This window comes from Pelobates fuscus, chromosome 3, assembly GCF_036172605.1.
Source record: "Pelobates fuscus isolate aPelFus1 chromosome 3, aPelFus1.pri, whole genome shotgun sequence".
NCBI classification, from domain to species: domain Eukaryota; kingdom Metazoa; phylum Chordata; class Amphibia; order Anura; family Pelobatidae; genus Pelobates; species Pelobates fuscus.
The window spans coordinates 199825746-199846580 of record NC_086319.1 but is presented as its reverse complement, the minus strand read 5'-3'; the positions used below and the strand labels follow the sequence as shown (position 1 = coordinate 199846580).

Below are 20835 nucleotides of genomic sequence, written 5' to 3'. Positions count from 1 at the left end.
AAAGAGCACTCTATAGTAACATAACATCAGCTAGGAAAATGAATATTAAAGTGTTTGAAAAGCTAATTAGTAATGGATAATCATTTGTGCAGAAATTGAGGCTACATCACATCACCCAGACAATGCCTAATATTTATTATTATTATTATTTTGAACACTTTAAAAAAAAATATACAAACCAAACCAAATTAAGCTATAATTGCCTTTCTGGGCATAGCTTTTTAGCTTTTAGCATAGCTTTTTAGCCTCTCCTTCCACCCCTGCCCCCCACCACCTTTTCCTCTTACCCACCCTTCTCAGTTTTAGCCCTGTCCACTAATGACAAAATGACAATCATGTGGCCATTGCTCCAATCACCTGATCTGCTCAGTTACTTTGCTACTTTGCAGGCAGCGGTGTTTGGGCATGAATCTCATGGAACTAAAATCGGACACAGAAACTCCCGAACACCGCTGGACTTCCATCATCGGCTGCGTTCAGTTCTCTACAACTTAGAAGGGCACTGTTCGGTGAAATCCTTTGTGTGGATGAGGGGAACAAGCTCCAGGGTAAAACTATTGACTCTGTTCAGTAGTTTGTTCGTTTTCAAACCACCGAACTAGACCGACCGCAAGCCCTGATTCTCTGGAACTATTTTGGGCATGGGACCATGCCTGTGGTCGGTCAAATAAATGACTTCCAGGAAATTCCTGAACCCCTGAACTAATCTGGGTGATTTTTGGATATGTTGGTCATGCGGATCAGGGCTATCAGGGGATGGTTGTGAGGTTTTATGTATTTCTAGGGTACTTTTGGGGTGTTTTGAAAAATAATGTTTTTTCTTTTCTTGGAGATAATTGGATTAGTACAGTTCCTGATCCAATTATCTCCCAGGCACAAAGGAGGGATTATCTGGTTTTGTATGGGAGTGTCCTGGACCTAAGAGCCAATGTAATTGTGTATTTGTTCCTAATGTGGTTTACTCTCAGGTCCAGGGAGGAGTGCCCCTTGCATGGGGACATTCATATAAGGCCAGTTGTGGCTGCCATTAAATTATTCCAGCTTGCACTCCAAAACTGTGTGTCGTCCTTTTATTGGAGGGAATGAAGATTTAACCCCTGTGTCTGCTGTCCCAGCTTGCAGGGGATTCAACAGGGAAAGTCCTTGTAAAGTCTAGGGCAGCACAAAACCAGGATACACCACTGACCACAGTCTTCAGAAAGTCTCCTAGAGAGATGAAACGCGTAGACTTTCATGGTCCTGATTCTCACTAGATACAGAATATTGACGCTTCTCCTGTAAGGCAGCCGCGGCCTCTTGTGAAGTTACCAGCTGCGGCGTACCACAAGATCCACGAGATCACAGCTTGTTGTGCTTCCTTGTTCCAGTCCCTACAGCTGTCAGAAGAGTTGCTTCGGCTGATCGTCGGATTCAACAGTGCGGCTCTCAGTTCAACAGTGAGTGTGACAGGTAATGCTCGCTGGCAACTTTACCATCGGGATCCCTCTGACACCTATATCTACTTAACGGAACGATAGCATCACTTTTTATCCGTGGAGGGGGCCCACAATGGATAACTACTTTTTTGCTTGTTTTGTGGCTGCTATTCTTATTTATATGTTGATATTGTGCTGTTTGGAGATTTATATATATTTGTATGCTATTTTTATATTTTATTTTATTACACCTTTCTAGGTCAATCATTTTTTACCCCTTTTTCCCTGTTTAGGGGAGTGACCCAATTTTGGGAGTTTTGGGTATATCTTTTTATGTCTTATTAAAATCATTTTAATTCTGAGTACTTGTTTACAGTTGTCCTTGGATAGCAACTTGATTGCAGTGGTTTTTACGGCATTGCATACTTTGTTGCTATTCTGGGTATTTCCTGTACCTATACAGTGTGTATATAGTATCCTTAGAGATGATTCATGTTTGTTGATTTATATGACATTTATTAAACTCATTAATATATTTTGACTATCTACCAGTGAGATATAGTTATTTATTTATTATTCTTTGGTGCACACATACTTATTTTATTTATTTATCTATATAACCAGTCGCTAACCTACGTGTGTAGCAGCCCACAACTTTTATTTATATATATATATTTTAAATATTGTATTAATATGTCTGTGACTCACCGCCCATCTATTTTACTTATCTTTATTGTTCTGCCTGGCTTTCTCTCTAGGTCTCTCTCTTAACCTGTCTGTCTTTGTCTCCCTTTGTCTCTATCTCCTACTCTCCTCTCTCCTCTCTCAATGTGTCTCTCTTCCTCCCTTTCAGCCTTCAATGCCTCTCCTTCTCTCTTTGTGCATCTGTCTTTCTCCCTCCATCTCGGTCTCTTTCTCACTCTCACAAGTGTATTCTGGAGCTCAACAGTGATGCACAGTGCATTTGTGTATTATAGCGATCTGCACTAATGTACAGTACATAAGAGTGTACCCCAAGCTCCATAATAATATGCTTTTTACTAATACTATGGATCAACATAATAATGTTCAAGGTGGCATAAACAGCATTTTTTTTTTTAACAGAACCTAAACAGCATTTTATTTCTATCTATAAAGCCATGACATAATCTGGCTCTGCCCCTTCTGAAATTGAGCTGTAAATCTGACCCTGGGTGGAGGAGAAAAATTGTGGCAGAAGGATCGGAGGAAGAAATTGTGGCCCCCAGTCAACACCAGGAAAAGTAAAAGGGGGGATTAGCTGGGGGTTGGCTGGGCCAGGAAAAAGGTGCCTGGGACAAGTTCATTTTCCAATCTGGTCCTGGTGGCAGTGTTTGGTTAAGAATACAGGACTCACGTCTACCACACTCAGCCAATCATTGTTGCCAAGGTTGGATGGACTAATGTGGTCATTCACTTCTGCTTTAGCATATTTAGAAAGCCATGTTTTTCGTTAACATTTGTAAAAATCATTTTGCATAAATCCAGGGGATATTGACCACAGACTTATAACTATAACTTTAGGGTTATAACTATACGTCTGTGGTCACCATATGACCACTATGAACCATAGTAGTTTTGATGCTTTGCATGTCCCTTTAAGAATGCTGTCACTATATGTAGAACTTTTCATGTCTATAAAGAGATTCATTGCCTATTATGTAGTAACACCTTTTTCTGTTCCCATTTTCTAAACCATTTTTAAGATTTCTTTGTATCCATAGCTTTGAATTCCTCTATATGATGCAGAGATTTCTCAAGAGCCAGAAACCATTTCCTGCAGGTTCTCCGAACTTGCATCCTCTTTCAGATAGTTTTGTAACTGTGACATGCAAACACTTTTCTTTTCTCTTTTTGTTGTTTATCTGTGCTTTATTTGTTTTGTAACACAACACAACTTTTAGGCGTAAAAGGATTGTGCTGCGCTTAGGGACGACATGGAAAGATGGTGCAATGTAGAAATGTCATGGTTAGGTAGGATTAATTTGGTCAAAATGAATATTCTTCCAAAAATATTATTTATTAGAGCCATACCCCTTACTATTCCCAGGGCCGTCTTTAATAATGATTGGACCCTGGGCAAGCATTTGCTAGGGCCCCCATAGACCGTGCGCCCCCCCTTACATACAATCACGCCCTCCACCCAAACGCAGTGCTGGAACTAAAGTATAAAGATCCCTGGTGCAAGAATTTTATTTGGCCCCCCCAATTGAAATGTTGGACAACTAGTAGAACCCTATCTGTCGTGAAACTCCAACAATGCATTGACAGGTGGGGTCCTACCAATTTCCCATGCTTGCAGGGTTGTATTTTGCACTGTTTGATTGTAAGCATGTTTTTGTATGAAGTATGTTTGTCTGAATGTGTTTGTATATGGTGTTGGAGTTTGGCTGCAAGCGTGCATTTATGTGTAGTGGTGTTTTTTGAATGTGTGTTTATATATAATTTTGGTGCTCAGACACACTGACACACATGCAAATACACAGACACACACTGACTACTTACAGATACACAGACACATACAGATACACATAAATATAAACTGACTGACATACGGACACACCAATACATACATTAACAGGCATACTGACACACACACATACACTGACAGACATACTGACGCACACAAACACACACACACAGAGGCACATACACCAACAGACATACTGACACACACAGATACATAAACTGATAGACATACTGACATACACACAGGCACATATACAGACATACTGACACACACAGACATGTACACTGATATACATACTAACACAAACACTGACAGACATACTGACACAAACACAGGTAAATACACTGACACACACAGACATACTGACACACACACACACACATACTGAAACATACATACATACACTGACACACACAGACATACTGACACACACACACACACATACTGACACACACAAAGGCATACTGACACACACAGAGGCATACTGACACACACAGAGGCATACTGACACACATACTGTCACGATTCTGGGAACCAAACACGCTAACACACACACAGAAATGGTGCAGTACCGGACGTTAGAGTGGCCGGGCTAAGCACAAAAAGAATAGTCAAGAGACAAGCCGAGTAAGGGGAACCAGAAGACAGACTAACGAGAGACAAGCCGAGGTCAAAGGGTAGGAGAAAGTCGCAAGGTCGGATAAACAAGCCAGAGAGTACGTAACCAGAGAGAAACACAAGTAGAATTAACAATCACACGTGGGAGATATCTATTCCTCCCACTGTGATTGAGGCACTGTGCCTTTAACGCCAGGTCAGGTGGCTGACCCCGGCGTTTACAAAATTGGGCGGTCTCTGCATCATGCATGCATGCTGCCGCTGGGGGACGAAGAGGAAGACGCGGGCGGCATCCGAGGCTGGGAGGATGCCGCTCGCCGAGCGTACGACGAGAAGGGGACCGCGGACGGCTGGAGGGTGAGTGCCGCGAGCGGACTGCAGCCTCCCCTCGCAGCCGCCCGCGGGATCCTGACACATACAGACATACTGACACACATATAGGCATACTGACACAACCAGAGGCATACTGACCCACACTCACAGACATACTGACACACACACACAGACATACTGGCACACATTTCCTACCTTTTGCTGGAGGGTGGCTTCCCTGGGTTTCAGTGTGGTGTCTGAGGCTGATGGGAGTGAGGAGCCCCCATCCTCACTGCCTTCGCCTCACTCCTGATCTGCTCTTCCTGCTCCCTCCCGCGCAGCATGCATTCTATATGGGAGGAAGTGACTCGCGGCAGTCACTTCCTCCCATGTTGCCGAAAAGCAAGGGCCCGGTCGTTCTGTTAAAGGGCCAGAGCACCTGAACCTGCTGATAGAAGCTCACCAGGTGGCCCTAAGTACATGGGCCACTTGACAGGCCTCCTTAGAGTGCAGGGCCCAAATAAATTGTTGAGGGCAGTGGGGCCCAGAAGCCAGCTGCCTTGGGCCCCTAAGGAGTAACTGGGCCCAGGGCAGCTTCCCCGTTTGCCCCGCATTAAAGATGGCCCTGACTATTCCTCGCTTTTTAGAAAAGTTCACTCTACCCTTTTGACATTTATTTGGAGTAGGAAACCGGCAAGTATCAAGTTATTCGCAAAAACCTAGGGCATGTGGGGGTTTGCCAGACTTTGCTCATTATTATCACGCCACCAACACAGCTGTTGCGTTCAAATTTAATTTAGCTACTTTACAGCCCCAATGGCTCCAGATGGAGGCAAGAAAAATGTTACCACAAGAATTGGTGTGGCTTCCTCCATCTCAACGACCACATTACATAAATATGTTCCCGTCCACCAAAACTATTATAAAATCGTGAGACATGTTATATAAGCAAATTAAACCCTTTGCAATTTGGTCTAGGGCAACTCCATTATCTGTTTTAATTTATGACATTCCAGACTTAGATTTAGATCTCATTCCATTACACACATTGATAATTTTTTTACATTAAACAAAATTGGCAAATTTGATCAAATGAAAAACAAATTTGATTTGAAAAATTTCCAATGAAATAATATATAACAAAATTATTAATCCGATTATTATTAAATGTGGCCTTTCCGGACTAGATCCGAACCAGAGAAAATTGGAATTATCAAAATTAGAAAAAATGTACTATTCAGGTCCAGCTCGGAAGCAGTGGTGGATCCGGGGGAGGGGGGCAAAGGGGCAATTGCTCCTCCCCTCTTCCCCCCGAGAAAACACAACTGGCCGAAGGTCTTCCCTGCCGGGCCATGCAGGGCTGGCGCTATTCAAGCGCCGGCCCTGCTGTTTGCCTTCACGGACAGGAGGGGAGATCAGCTACTATGGCACTATGCTGGCAGCCGGAGCATTGCCGCGGTTTCCATGGGAACGCTCTGCTCTCGTGAGAGTGAACTCTAGCCCAGGAGCTGCAGGCTAGAATTCACTCTCACCACTTGGACACCAGGGATGGAAAGCAATGTTTCCCCCTTCCAGGCCTCAGGTGGGGAGGGGGGATATACAAAATATTTATTTTAATTTTATTTTTTTTAATTATAAAAAACATTTTCTTTGATCTGCCTCCCCCACCACACACATAACACCCTACACATTCACACACACCCCCTATACACAAATACTGCTTATCAACAGCTAGAAATGACATTATGAGACAAGTGTGGCTTTTGTGGGAAGAAAACAATAGAATCAATTAAAATCGTATTTTGTAGTCTATGTCCAGCCAGATTGTTAATATGTTACATAGTTACATAGCTGAAAAGAGACTTGCGTCCATCAAGTTCAGCCTTTCTCACGTGTGTTTTTGCTGTTGATCTAAAAGAAGGCAAAAAACCTAGTCTGAAGCGCTTCCAATTTTGCCACAAACTAGGAAAAAATTCCTTCTTGACCTCAAAATAGCAGTTAGATGTCTCCTTGGATCAATCAGCTATTACCCCACTCATTATTAGAAATGATATCCCTGTATGTTATGTTTTTGCAAGTATTTATCCAATTGCAGTTTAAACATCTGTAATGACTCTGACAAAACCACCTCTTCAGGCAGAGAATTCCATATCCTTATTGCTCTTACTGTAAAAAAACCTTTTCTTTGCCTTAGATGAAATCTCATTTCTTTCAGCCCTGTTTATGAATAGATTTCGAGATAAAGGTTTGTACTGGCCCCGAATATATTTGTATAATGTTCTCATATCCCCTCTCAGGCGCCGTTTTTCCAAACTAAACAGATTTAATTTTTTTAACCTTTCTTCACAACTAAAATGCTCCAATCCTTTTATCAATTTAATAGCTCATCTCTGGACTTTTTCTAGTGCCATGATATCTTTCTTTAGAACAGGCACCCAAAATTGCACAGCATATTCAAGGTGTGGTCTTAACCAGCGATTTATAAAGAGGCAAAATTATATTTTCATCACGAGAATTTATGCCCCTATTTATACATGACAAAACCTTACTGGCCTTAGCAACTGCATATTTACATTGCATTTTGCTGCCTAATTTAGTGTTTTAGTGTTTGCCCAGTCCCCCAATCTATCCAAATCCCTCTGCAGCAAGGCAATATCCTGCCCACATTTTATTACTTTACAAAGTTTTGTGTCATCTGCAAACACTGATACATGGCTTTCAATGCCTATTTCAAGATCATTTATAAATATGTTAAATAGAAGCGGTCCCAAAACAGAACCCTGAGGGACACCACTTACCACTTTTGCCAGCCTGAAAATGTACCATTAATGACAACACGCTGTACTCTATCCTTAAGTCAATGTTCTACCCAAGAACAAGAATATTCATCTAGACCCATTTCTTTTAGTTTGAAGACTAACCTATTGTAAGGAACCGTATCAAATGCTTTGTCAAAATCCAAGTAGATCACATCCACTGCAACACCCTGATCTATACTTCTACTTACTTCTTCATAGAATGCAATTAGGTTAGTTTGACATGACCTATGTTTCATCAAAACCATGCCGATTTTTGCCAATAACAAAGTTCTTCCCAATGAATTCCTGAATATTATCCCTTAATAGCCCTTCATATATTTTCCCAGTTACAGAAGTTAAACTCACAGGTCTATAATTTCCAGGCAAGGATTTTGAACCCTTTTTAAATATAGGAACAACATCTGCCTTCCTTCAATCCTCCGGTACAATACCTGAAATCTTGTTGTATATATTTAATTGTGTATAATAACATTGTGTACATAAACTGATAAATTATTAATAATATTCCACTGGATGCTTGTAATTATAGAGTTTATCCCATGTTTTATTATATTTTATTTCCTGTATTAATTAATATTATAATTATTCTTATCATTATTGTATCATATTGTATACATTTATCCATTGTTAATTAAAAAAATCTTCAATAAAAGGGGATTGTGTTGAATTGGCAACCAAATTGGAAAACAGACAAATTGGAAAAATAGCTAAATAAATAAATTTCAAGATCAGCTATTTTTATTCAATTCCAAGTCTGTTTAAATGCATTTGTTTTTTAGGGTTTGTAGGGAAAACACACTTCTAGCTTATTGGATATTTTTCCTTTGAGCATAGAGTCAAAAATTAGGTCTATGGATGAGAACATGCCATTTGCCACAGCTGTCGCTAGCCGTAGCTCTGAGAACTTGATGTTCGAGCCTCTGCTTTTTTTTTTTTACCACATTTTGTTAACCTACTTTGTCTTATGATATTTTATGATTGTGTTGCAATTACAGTGACATTCCACACAGTAAATATGGGTATTTTATACAGATTTTATCACTCAAACGTTATACTGCCATGATATTAAGGGATGGGCTATTTTTGTATGTAAATAGCTAAAGCTCATAGCACAAATGTTTAATTTATGACAGGTAAATATTTGTTCAAATTAAAATCTTTCTTTTTTATAAAAATATTCCTTTATATCATGTCAAAAAAAACAAAAAACATCAACATATCGTGGTATCTGTTTACTAGCTAATTAATACAAAGGTATCGTCTGATGGAAACACTCATTGAAAAGTTTGCATCCATCATGGTCAAAACAAAACCTAACCCTACCTTTGGCCCCTGGAGACATTAACCCTAATAGTTAACAAGGTGACCTGCCAACCCATACCATGAACCACGTAATCCTGGCTTCAGGAATGCTGGTCCTAGAAGCAAAAAGTGCAATCCTACAAACAGTAAGCATGGATCTCCAATGCCAGAACGTCATGACCCTTACAGCTAAACCACGATTACACAAACCCTAATCATGGACCCCCTATTCCCACTTCAATGAAGAACAGATCCTACCCGTTAACCCAGGTACTGCAAACCCTAAGTTGCTAAATATGGACCCCACTACCATTTAAGTAACACTAAAGGCATTAAGAACACTTCATGTAAATAAAGTTATCTGGGTGTAATGCCTCTGTTATTTGAGCCCTGCAACGAAAACATTGTGGTTTTGTAAAAATGGCAATGCTTTCACTGCAGGATTAACCACACATCAAGTGGTTGTCTTCCAGACAGTCACTAGAGGTGCCTTTGCTGAAATTACTGTGATGTCATCAAATGCTGCTCATGAGAAAACAAGGACCTCGCTAATACTAAGTGTGGCCTCCTGTAAGAATTGATTAAATCTGCTTTGCCCTTCTTAATTGAAAGACATCTCATCTGGATAAGAAGAGCAGTCGATATAATTGAATAGCCTTTGAATCTAAACTTTGACCCAGCAGCTACTACAGTTACTATGTGCACTTATTTTTGTTATAGAAGCTAATTTGAAACCTATGTCTATTTACTTTTCTATCAACTCATTTAGTTGCAAATGTCACATAACATGAAGGCAGTGATAAAGTATAACCCGTTTCAAAGGTGGCCAGCAGATATAAATATATTATTATGGATACTCACCTGTTGATATTTATAATACAGGAACACTGTGAGAATGAATAGGAACACTCCGAATACCGTGATTGCCGTCAACAATGGATTGAAAAGGCTATTTTCCACCATGTGCATAGCTACAAGGAAGAAGAAAAAGGAAAGTTGCATAAAACAATAATACATTGCATTAAATAATACTTTAATAAATGTTGTTAAAAATATAAAAGAGATATACATTTGCCAGGTTCTGTTAAATGTGAATTTACCACCACAAAACAGAGACATACGCAAAACTGGCACATGCCAGTATAATTCTATATATAAAGCAGTATTGATGTAATAGAAAGCTTTTGTCTATCCCTAGGTGGGATGGCTAAGAGTATTCCACAAAAATAATTATATTACCCACGTGCCACATCTTTTCCAAATGTGCACGTTTGCATACCACTAGAACTTGGATGTCGTGTAATGGAACCTTCCAGTAAGATTTAATAATAGATAAAAGTATGCTGAAAGGCTGGAGAATGTTTTTTAGTACCTTTTGCACTTGAACTGGTTATTTGTAGGCCTTTACAAACAGTTTAAAAAAATTACTTTTGAGCTCTTCCAGCTTCTCACTTTCCTCTGTATTCCTTTTCTTTATGATTTACTATCTTGACGCTTGATTGAATGCTCCTTCCAAACTACTCAGAGTCACTCGGACTATAACATCTATTTTGTAAACCTATTCTGACCAGGTCTTCAATAATCTCTTCATTTTCTGTTAACATTTGTAATAATTAGTCTCATATTAGCTGGCATATCTACGCAGTATAATTATAAAAACTGTGAAACGTGTTGGTGTAATATAAAAGCCAATACAATGAATTAAAGATAGATGCTGTAGATACTCACTAGTCGTAACCCTAGCTGTTAATACAGTTGTTTGTGAATCCGTCCCCTCACTGTTGGAGGCATTGCAGCCAATACTGCTATTCAGCTGAGATTCATGAATGAATAACACACTTTCCACTCTGGTATCAAAGATCCTGGTTTCAGGACTGGCTATCCTCTGTTCTGGATCGAAGGTGCAGCTGCAAGAGGTGAGAGGAAAGATAAATGTAGTCATACTGTTGTGTTGCTTTTGACAGTGTTTCTTCTAAAGTCCTTTTTAAACATTAAACAAGCATTCTGATACCTTGAGGACTCCAATCAAACACTGGTTGCTTTATACACATATAGTCTTCCTTAGCATGTAGGTCTGAAACATACTGCTAAAAGCTACTGAATGGGAAGGCGGACAACTAATTCCAGACCAAATAAATACTCACACACATAGGGCTCTTAACTTCAGGTTGGTAAGTGGAGCCAACATCATTACCTGTATTACAGCTGCCAAAGGAGTTTTCCTCTCCCATATTGAGTAAGTGCTGCTAACCTTTACTTAGCATGGTTTCAATGGTAGACTAAAAATATTACCACCTTGTCAGATAGAACACATTGCATCTAGCTTGGCCATGGTATGTTGAGAGTGCTAAGAGTTAGCTCAGAGGCAATTAATTTACAGCACTATAAATATAATGATGAGCTGTAGTGGTTATGGTGCTTAGTGTGCACCTTTAATTTATCCATTAAAGGCAACTGATGGTTTCTGAAGTGCCACCCACATCTGATCAAGAATGCCCTCACTGAAAATCACTCCCGTGTATGCTGCCATCTTCAGCATGTGTTATGAACACACTAAGAAATGCGGAGTGTCCTGTTTACCCTGCTTACTGGCATTAGTTGGTTTACTAATATCAAACACATTTTTTTTACACATGTTTGCAACATTAAAAGGTGTTAAGGGTAACTGTGAGATTTAAATTTTTTTCAGATAGATAATATGTCAACCTTTGAATGTTAGATTAATAGAAATTGATGATTGAGAGTGCCTCAAATGTTTATATAGCACATGAACATGTCCTCGTGGGTTAATCCATATTGAATGTTTTATATACATTTTTTGTTTTTGGCAAAATTCTGTACATTATCTTACTTCTGGTTTGCACACATCCATGCAATGGAAGGCAGTGGATTTCCCCAAGCTGTGCAATTCAGTACTATAGTACCATCTCCACTGTAAGAACTGCTTATAGCAACCTTAGGGGGGCCTGGGATAGATGAGATAGAATTAGCTGAAAGTACTAATACACACAAAAACAGGATTACTTTTTTTTTTTTTACTACTGATTTGCTTTTCTGTTCAATCTATATTTTTATATCTCCTAATCAATGAATCACATTAAAAAGCACGATTGTATCAATTAAATTATTGGTCATAGGTAAGAAAAAAGGCTTACCCTTTTTTATATTTGCTTGTGGGCATTGACAGAAACAGATTTAGACCATTCAGATTCCTCTAATGTAGTTAGTTCTTTTACTATGGGTATTTCTTGTATCCAGAACTTAGCTTGGATTTTGACTTTTCTAGCCTCCTTGCGGACAGTTTATAACATCCCCTATTAGGATATATTTTATTAAGCCCACAAAAGGAACAGCGATATGTTTGTCTCCTCCTTGCGCTATTTTAAATTCTCTTGGCTCAGTTCTGGCCTACACATCCTATATCTTTAAAGAGGCTCTATCGCAGTAAAGTGGTCTGGGTGCCAAGTCTCTGTCTTTTTAACCCTGCAAGTAATACACTGCCGTATAGTAGATATGTTTACTTTGCTGGGTTAATCTGCCTCTAATGGCCCAATAGCTACTATTTAGTCAGATAGTATAATAGAGACCATTTGATTGGCACAGCGTGACATTTTGCTTCGCAAGCAACACTAGCCTACCAATCTTTCCATACTGGGGAAACATAGGATTGGCTGAGATCATCAACGTTGAGGCAGAATGACAGGACAGAGACAGGTGCAGCAAGGACTGATCAGTAAGTAAATCTCACCTTTCAATCCCTCACATGGCAGGGGACACACTAAAATAGATAGCTAAAAACTATAGCATTAGAAACACGTTTGTTCCTTTAATGAAGAAGAACAAATCTCGTTATGATTTCAGATTACAAATGTTGACAGCCAAAAAATAGACAATTACACATTAGGACAAATACCTTCCCCTGTGTATTTCAATAATATAGGCCATTATTGATTTCCGCTGCTTTACTTATTACGATACATTTGACCTATTTTACAGCCTTTTTAGTAGAGACTTATAGCGCTATATTTCATTATGGCTTCATTACATTTCATTGCAGTCCATTGTGAACTCTGTTATTAGAGTGGCTCAGTCACGCTTCCCGTTCCAAACATCTTAAACCAGCCTAAAGGTGCATATTTCTTACAAATGTGTTCATGGGACAGCATATGTAATTTATGTGTGTGAACCTGTGTATAATGTGTGTTTGAGGACCTGCATATAATCTGTGTATGTGAGATTGTTCTTACTGTATGTAGGAAAACGTTGGTGTCTAAATAGTGACTAGTTGGGATGACAAAAGTAAGTAGCTAGGAGGATGTAAGCAGAAAGGTGATGCATGGGTAAAATAAGACAGGGTGGGTATGGGTAGACATGTGACTGGATTGGAAAATGTGTATTATTCTCCAGGTGGGAAGAATGTGACCCGGTGATAGACTGTATGTGACCATGTGTGACAGGTTGTGCGACTGGCTTTATGTGACTGGGTGATAGTGTATAAAAGGTATGAGAGGTGATCGTAAGATTGACTGGGTGAGATCACAGTACTGCCATGCCCACTGTTATCAAGCTATTTGGCTGCAAAGTGAATCCCCAGGTGTTAAAGAACATAAATATGCCTTGAAAGAGGTGGTGCTTGGGTGCAACCATTGTGCACCATCCTTTACTCACCTCTGTTTCATTGTGATTTGTGGAAATAGAGTCTGTTTCTGTTCATGCTATAATAATTTATACAACCTTTATAACAGTAGCCTGTCTTTATATACTTTAATACTATTGTAGTTTCTCTGTATTACTGTAGTCCTTTTGGGCCGGTAAATGTCCAATGCCATGGATAGCTTGGTAACTAGATAACAATATGCAACATTTAGCACATTAAATAAAGAAGTACAAATTCCCTTATTTTGTTCCTTATTAATGTTCACTAGGTTGTATTGTGACGTATTCACTGAGTGAAACCTCTTTCTGTTTTAAATGTAAAAAAATAAATAAAATAAAAAGCTTCATTCACTTTTTATTAGACCCGGTATATTTAATTTTGCTTCCTAATTCATTTGCATAATTTTTCTGAATTTGTAGAACTTACAGAGCAGAATTACTTCAAAGCTAAACAAAGCATTGGCCTTTGAGTTGTACACAGAAAGGGTGTAGGTCCCACTCTCATTTATCTGTAAGCGATTCAGTGTGAGAATGTTCACATAGCTAAAACAAAACAAAAAAACAAGAGTCAAAACATTTCAAAACAGCGAAGTCAACACATCTTGTGCTTTAACCCTTTAAGGACACATGACATTTGTGACATGCCATGATTCCATTTTATTCCAGAAGTTTGGTCCTTAAGGGGTTAAGGTAAACGCCATTATTACGGCACAGTAACGAAGTTGCTTTTTAATGTGTGTGGCACAAATGTAGCATCCCTGTAATAAAGCACATTTTCAGTACCCCTTCTAATCTGCCACATTGTCAAATCTTTAAAAAATAAATTGTTTTTTTTATTATATATATTGAAAATTTGTTTCTACAAGAGCAGCAAAAAGATTTAAAAAAATGTTAGCAAATGTCAATTAACTCCAAATTTCCTTAGAAACTGCAAATTCAGGAGAGCATTTATATGTATATATATTTATATATAAAAAAACAGAAACTGAATTTAAAAGATTGCATTACGGTCACGAAGGGGACCAGACATGTAACCTTTCTTTAATGTCAGCAACGTAAACATTACAAAACCCCTATCTCATACTCACTAGATCCCCAGCCTTCTAACCAGATACACTGTATATGGGGACACCCAGTACATTTACATCCATTGTGCCCCCCTTTCCTACAGTTCTGGGGGGATGCCCACGCCCCCAGCACATATATTGCTGCCTTCTACATTGTCAAGCATGGACACTATTTAACATTGTGTTCCGTTCCTTCATTACAGCTTTAGTGAAATGGATATCTATCCCCTCTGCCATATCTGAAATCCTCTTTACGTTCACAACTACATTGTCCGTTAGCTATTACGTTTTTTTTATTTTTTTTATTATTGCAATGTGTTACTAGTTAGGTAAATTGTTTATGACTTCATTCCATCATTTCAGAGCAGGTGGGACCTATCAAAATTAAGGCTATTACCCACAAAACAATAGATTGTGAAATGGCAAATCCTTAAATCAATTTTATTTCTAGGTGTTTGCCTAGAAATTCCTTAACCCCTTAAGACCGCAGCCAAATGTACAAGTTGTGATCCAAAAAAAACGTAAACAAAACCTGGCATTTGCGCTATATGTCTGTCCAACCGTAATTCACCTCTTTCATATTAAATGCACCCACACTTATTATATATCATTTTATTCAGGGGAAACAGGGCTTTCGTTTAACATCAAATATTAAGGTATGGAACATAATTTAATATGAAAAAAATATAAAAAAAATGGGAGAAAATAAGAATATTTAAAATTGTTTTAGTTCTACGTGACATTTTAACTGTGAATGTCAAAATACTGTTTGCTTTTACTGCAATACAATACACATATTTGTATTCAGCGATGTCTCACGTGTAAAACAGTACCCCCTATGTACAGGTTTTATGGTGTTTTGGGAAGTTACAGGGTCAAATATAGCGTGTTACATATTTCATTTTTTTTCCACATTGAAATTCGCCAGATTGGTTACGTTGCCTTTGAGACCATATGGTAGCCCAGGGATAAGAATTACCCCTATGATGGCATACCATTTGCAAAAGTAGACAACCCAAGGTATTGCAAATGGAGTATGTCCAGTCTTTTTTAGTAGCCACTTGGTCACAAACACTGGCCAAAGTTAAGTGGCTACTAAAAAAAACTGAACATACCCTATTTGTCTACTATTGCAAATAGTATGCCATCATTGGGATAATTTTCATTCCTGGGCTACCATACGGTCTCAAAGGCAACCTGGCGAATTTTAATGTGAAAAAACTGAAACACAAACCTTATATTTGACTCTGTAACTTTTGAAAACACCATAAAACCTGTACATGAGGGGTACTTTTATACTCAGGAGACTTCGCTGAACACAAATATTAGTGTTTCAAAACAGTAAATCGTATCACAACAATTATATCGTCAGTGTAAGTGCCATTTGTGTGTGAAAAATGCAAAAAATGTCACTGTCACTGATGATATCGTCGTTGTAATATACTTTACTGTTTTGAAACACTAATATTTGTGTATAGCGAAGTCTTCCGAGTAAAACAGTACCCCCCATGTACAGGTTTTATGGTGTCTTGGAAAGTTACAGGGTTAAATATAGTGCTAGAAAATTTAATTCCCTGAACTTTCGGCCTGGGTTGTCAGGCAGGTCCTGCAAATTGTAATTTATAAAATGACCTATATATATATGCGTGTATATATATATGTGTATATATATATATATATATATATATGTATATCATTTTTTTTTATTTATATATAGGTATATATATAGTGATATATACGTATATACTTATGTATATAGATATATATTATTTCGTTCTACATGTATATTGATATCAATATATATATATTTATTTTAAAATACAGTTAGGACGGGGGCGTGGCTAACCGCCGAACGAGATGGCTGCTCTGTGAACTCGCTCCGGCACAAGGGCTCCCTAAAACCGGCTATATACACTGCTGAACCCGTTCAGACACACGCTAACCCGGCCCAAACACTTACCGCCGCGATGGCCAGCTCCAAAACAAAAAAATCTACCGCAAAAGCAGAAAGACTGCTCTTCTTCAGCCAAAAATCGCAGCCTGCTCTTGAGACCGCGCAGGCAGTTACACAAGATGGCGCCGAAGACTCCGACACCACGATGCCTCACACAGACCGGGAGACCTCCCAGCCTGCTGCATGCCTCACACAAAGGTATTTTGAACAAGCTATGGAGAGCATGGCTTCAAAACTAATTAATAGCTGGCAAACAACTGCAGAACAGATCAGGGCAGATGTGAGGGACCTCTCAGCAAGAACTACTCTGGTGGAGCAGCACTGTGAAAACCTCTCCTCTGCGCATGGGGATATATCACAACAATTACAAGCCTTGCAATGCCAAATGTCGCAAATGGAGACAAGGATGGCGGATCAGGAAGACAGAGCTAGGAGGAACAACTTGCGTCTGCGGGGCGTACCGGAGACCATCCTTCCTGATGACCTCCCGGTCTATGTACAGAGCCTGCTCCGCGCTTATGCCCCAGATATCCCGACTGACATGCTGCTCGTCGACAGAGTTCACCGGGTCGCAAAACCAAACCACTTACCTGATTCCATACCCCGTGACGTCCTCTTGCGGGCACACTACTACCATATCAAAGAGCTTATTCTCCGAACACACCGCAGCAAAGCTGGCAACCATGAAGACTTCCCCTCAGTACGCATCATGGCGGACATCTCAGCGGCCACCCTTCGGCGCAGACGAGATTTCCTTCAGATCACCACGGAGCTACGAACCCACGGCATCCGCTACAGGTGGGGCTTCCCCACGAAGATTATACTTACCAAGAATGGGAAGACGTTCCTGATACGGAACCCTGATGAAGGAAAGCATTTGCTCGCCAGCTGGGATCTCCAAAATGTCCCTATCGCGGGAAAGCAGCCAAATTCCCCTGGGTCAAGCCGCAAAACTAATAGAGACTGAATTCTCTACACATGAACCTAGGAACTGATTATATATCTGAGGACAGACCACTGCAAGTATTGATATATGTACATCACTGTTATGTTGTTATATATATGTTCAAATAAGGTGACACTCGTGAAACTCACAATTTTACCCCAATGATCGAAGCATGGAAGCGAAGTGTATACGCTGCAGCCTGCTCCCCTGACCCGTATGCCGTATAATAAATCATGTCACAGGTGTCTATATCCCCCTGCGAGTGACCCTATGGGGCACACCTATGTTATGCCGTCAGGTTTAATTCATATATCAGATGCACATACTGCCAACACCCCTGCTGTTAGCACTTGTATAGATCCCCCACTGAGTACTACCCTGTGGGCACTAACGAACCCCCTATGTGGACATGCCTAGGCGCCCATCGCTGATGCGATTGTAACCAGGGACCTCAGGCCTACACACTTTAAAACGGCCCCCCATGTTGTATGGACATCGGGATAGATGACAATTGCATGACTAGCTGTAAAGCGTACACCTCAGGGCTGCACTCCGCTGTTGCCACCACCACGCGTACGTTGCTGATAACTAGCTAATCAGGTTATAGTATAAACACCCGGCATGCTTCCTTTATATCGTTAATAAGACCTAGGCAAGATCTACCCCAGACCGTGCTCATGGGGTAAACGGGATTAATGGCTCACTGTTACACTTATGGCCACAGGATTTCATGATGAAATTGTGTAATGTTATCACCGTGCTTTCTATGTCACCACCACAGAAATGTATACTGATATGGTTATTGCTTGCATACCTCCTGCACTTAGGATAATATGGTTCTAAAAATGTTCAAATGTTATAATGTTTATGTTTCTACCTTCAGCTGACGGTTCAGCTTCTGCAACCATTACAATTGGAGCCCGATTAGCCACCCACTTGGAAGACAATTTCCAAACCCCCAAGGTACGACTACGGTACCAGACCTATAGGTCACTTGTACATACCCTCTACTCTCTTCCCTCTCCTCCCCACTCCCTACACTCCCCTGACGAATAGTTACCACTGGCAGTTTAGCCCCTCCCTTATCGGAGACACATCACTGTACCACACTTGCTAACAAGCACAATACCGATACCATGCTCATTTACTCACATAACACCAAAGGCCTCAATACCCCCCACAAACGAAGACTACTTTTGGAGGACGTGAAGCGCATCAAGGCAGACGTAGTCTGTGTGCAGGAAACTCACTTTGTCACTAATCGCATCCCTACGTTCGCTACAAGGGACTTCCCGATACAATACCATGCAACACATTCCTCGAAATCCAGAGGGGTCTCAATTCTCTTCCACAACTCCCTAACGGTGGAACCTCTCCGTGTCCAGATTGACAGCCAAGGCAGATTTGTAATCTTGCAATGCATAATCAATAACAACCCGATCCTCCTTGTATGCCTCTATAGCCCCAATGATCACCAGCGCGATTTTCTGCACAAAGTCCTTATCAAAACAATGCCTGAGGTAACAACACCCGTAATTATTTGTGGAGACCTGAACCACACCATGGACTCACGAATAGACTCCACGATACCCCGTGATTCCACTAGACATCTTACACTGAAAAATACAAACAAAGCCCTAGTAAAACTAACACAAGAATATGGCCTCTATGACGTATGGCGGACCATGCACCCCGCTGCTAGAGAATACACGTTCTTCTCGCAACCACACAAAACATACTCCCGGATTGATCATATACTTGTCTCTGGCACACTACTCCCACAAATAGAAGACTGTACAATTGGCAACATAGTATGGTCCGATCATGCGCCAGTGACATTATCCATGCACAACAAATATCAACACAGAGGAAAACCACCATGGCGTCTCAATGACACTCTGCTCTGTGACAAATCATTCACAACTAAATTGGGTGAAGACCTAGAAAATTACTTCCGACTAAATGATACACCGGACACCTCAATACTATCCACCTGGCAGGCCCATAAACCGGTTATTAGAGGCCTCCTAATTAGCCGAGCATCCTTTCTCCACCGCCAACGCCACCAGTCCTACATAGACTTACTTAAGAACTTGAGGGATGTGACTGCAAAGCACCTCCTGCACCCTTCAGAAGTACTTGCAGAGTCCATTCAAGACATCACTAAACAACTCAATGTTCGGGCGCTTGAAAAGACAGCCTATATCCTCAATAAACTAAAATTAACTTCCTACACCCAAGGCAATAGAGCAGGAAAACACCTAGCCCTCATGCTCCGGCGACGACAGGCGCAATCCAAAATCCCATACCTAATTAACCATGCAGGTACCAAAATCCATAATCCACAAGACATCAATGATACAATGGCGGACTTTTACCACTCCCTTTATAATCTCAAGACAGACCCATCACTCCACCAACCTGAATCACAAGAGATAGATGACTTTCTCTCATCGACACAGTTACCCACCCTCACGACAGAACAACAGTCCTCTCTCACGAATCCCATAACATTAGCTGAAATTACAGACACTATCAACTCCCTCCCTCTAGGAAAGTCCCCAGGCCCAGACGGACTGACTAACCTCTACTATAAACAGTTTGCCTCCTACATTTCCCCCTATTTACAGAGACTTTTCCACCATGCTCTACTGACGGGGAAACTGCCAAAGGAGATGCTAATGGCACATGTTGCCACCCTCCCTAAACCGGGGAAGCCACCCAACCAATGCCAAAATCTAAGGCCTATATCTCTGTTAAATACAGATGTTAAAATACTGGCGAAAATCTTTTCAAACAGACTAACGCACATAATTCCCACAATCATAGGTGATGACCAGGTGGGCTTTGTGGGGGGCCGACAGGGGGCAGATGGCACCAGGAAAACCCTAAATCTAATATACAAAATGCAACGTAACCAACTAGCTGGGGTCTTCCTCTCATTAGACGCAGAAAAGGCCTTTGATAGGCTACACTGGCCATTTCTACTGGCGGTCCTAAAAAAATTCCATTTCCCCGACCAGTTCCTATCACTAGTGAAAGCTCTGTACTCCTCGCCAACGGCCCGGGTAGTGAACGGGGGCTTCATCTCCAAACCATTTGACATCTCCAATGGCTCTAGGCAGGGATGCCCGCTCTCCCCGCTGTTATACATTCTAGCACTAGAACCCCTCGCCCATCTTATACGCAAACACCCGGCCATTCATGGGGTCAAAGTGGAGGGAAGGGAATACAAGATGTCCCTGTTTGCAGATGACA

The 20835-nt window shown here is 40.5% G+C and overlaps 1 protein-coding gene across 1 annotated transcript in view; it reads right to left on the bottom strand.

Moving 5' to 3' along the window:
* CSF1R (colony stimulating factor 1 receptor) overlaps positions 1-20835 on the bottom strand; it is an 85192-nt gene that overhangs the window by 20356 nt on the left and 44001 nt on the right. Inside the window, exons 7-10 of the mRNA XM_063445409.1 lie at positions 14038-14153; positions 11806-11920; positions 10683-10861; positions 9816-9925 (exon numbers count right to left, since the gene is read on the bottom strand). Of these exons, the coding sequence (XP_063301479.1) occupies positions 9816-9925; positions 10683-10861; positions 11806-11920; positions 14038-14153 (520 nt within the window). The remainder of the gene's footprint in view (positions 1-9815; positions 9926-10682; positions 10862-11805; positions 11921-14037; positions 14154-20835) is intronic.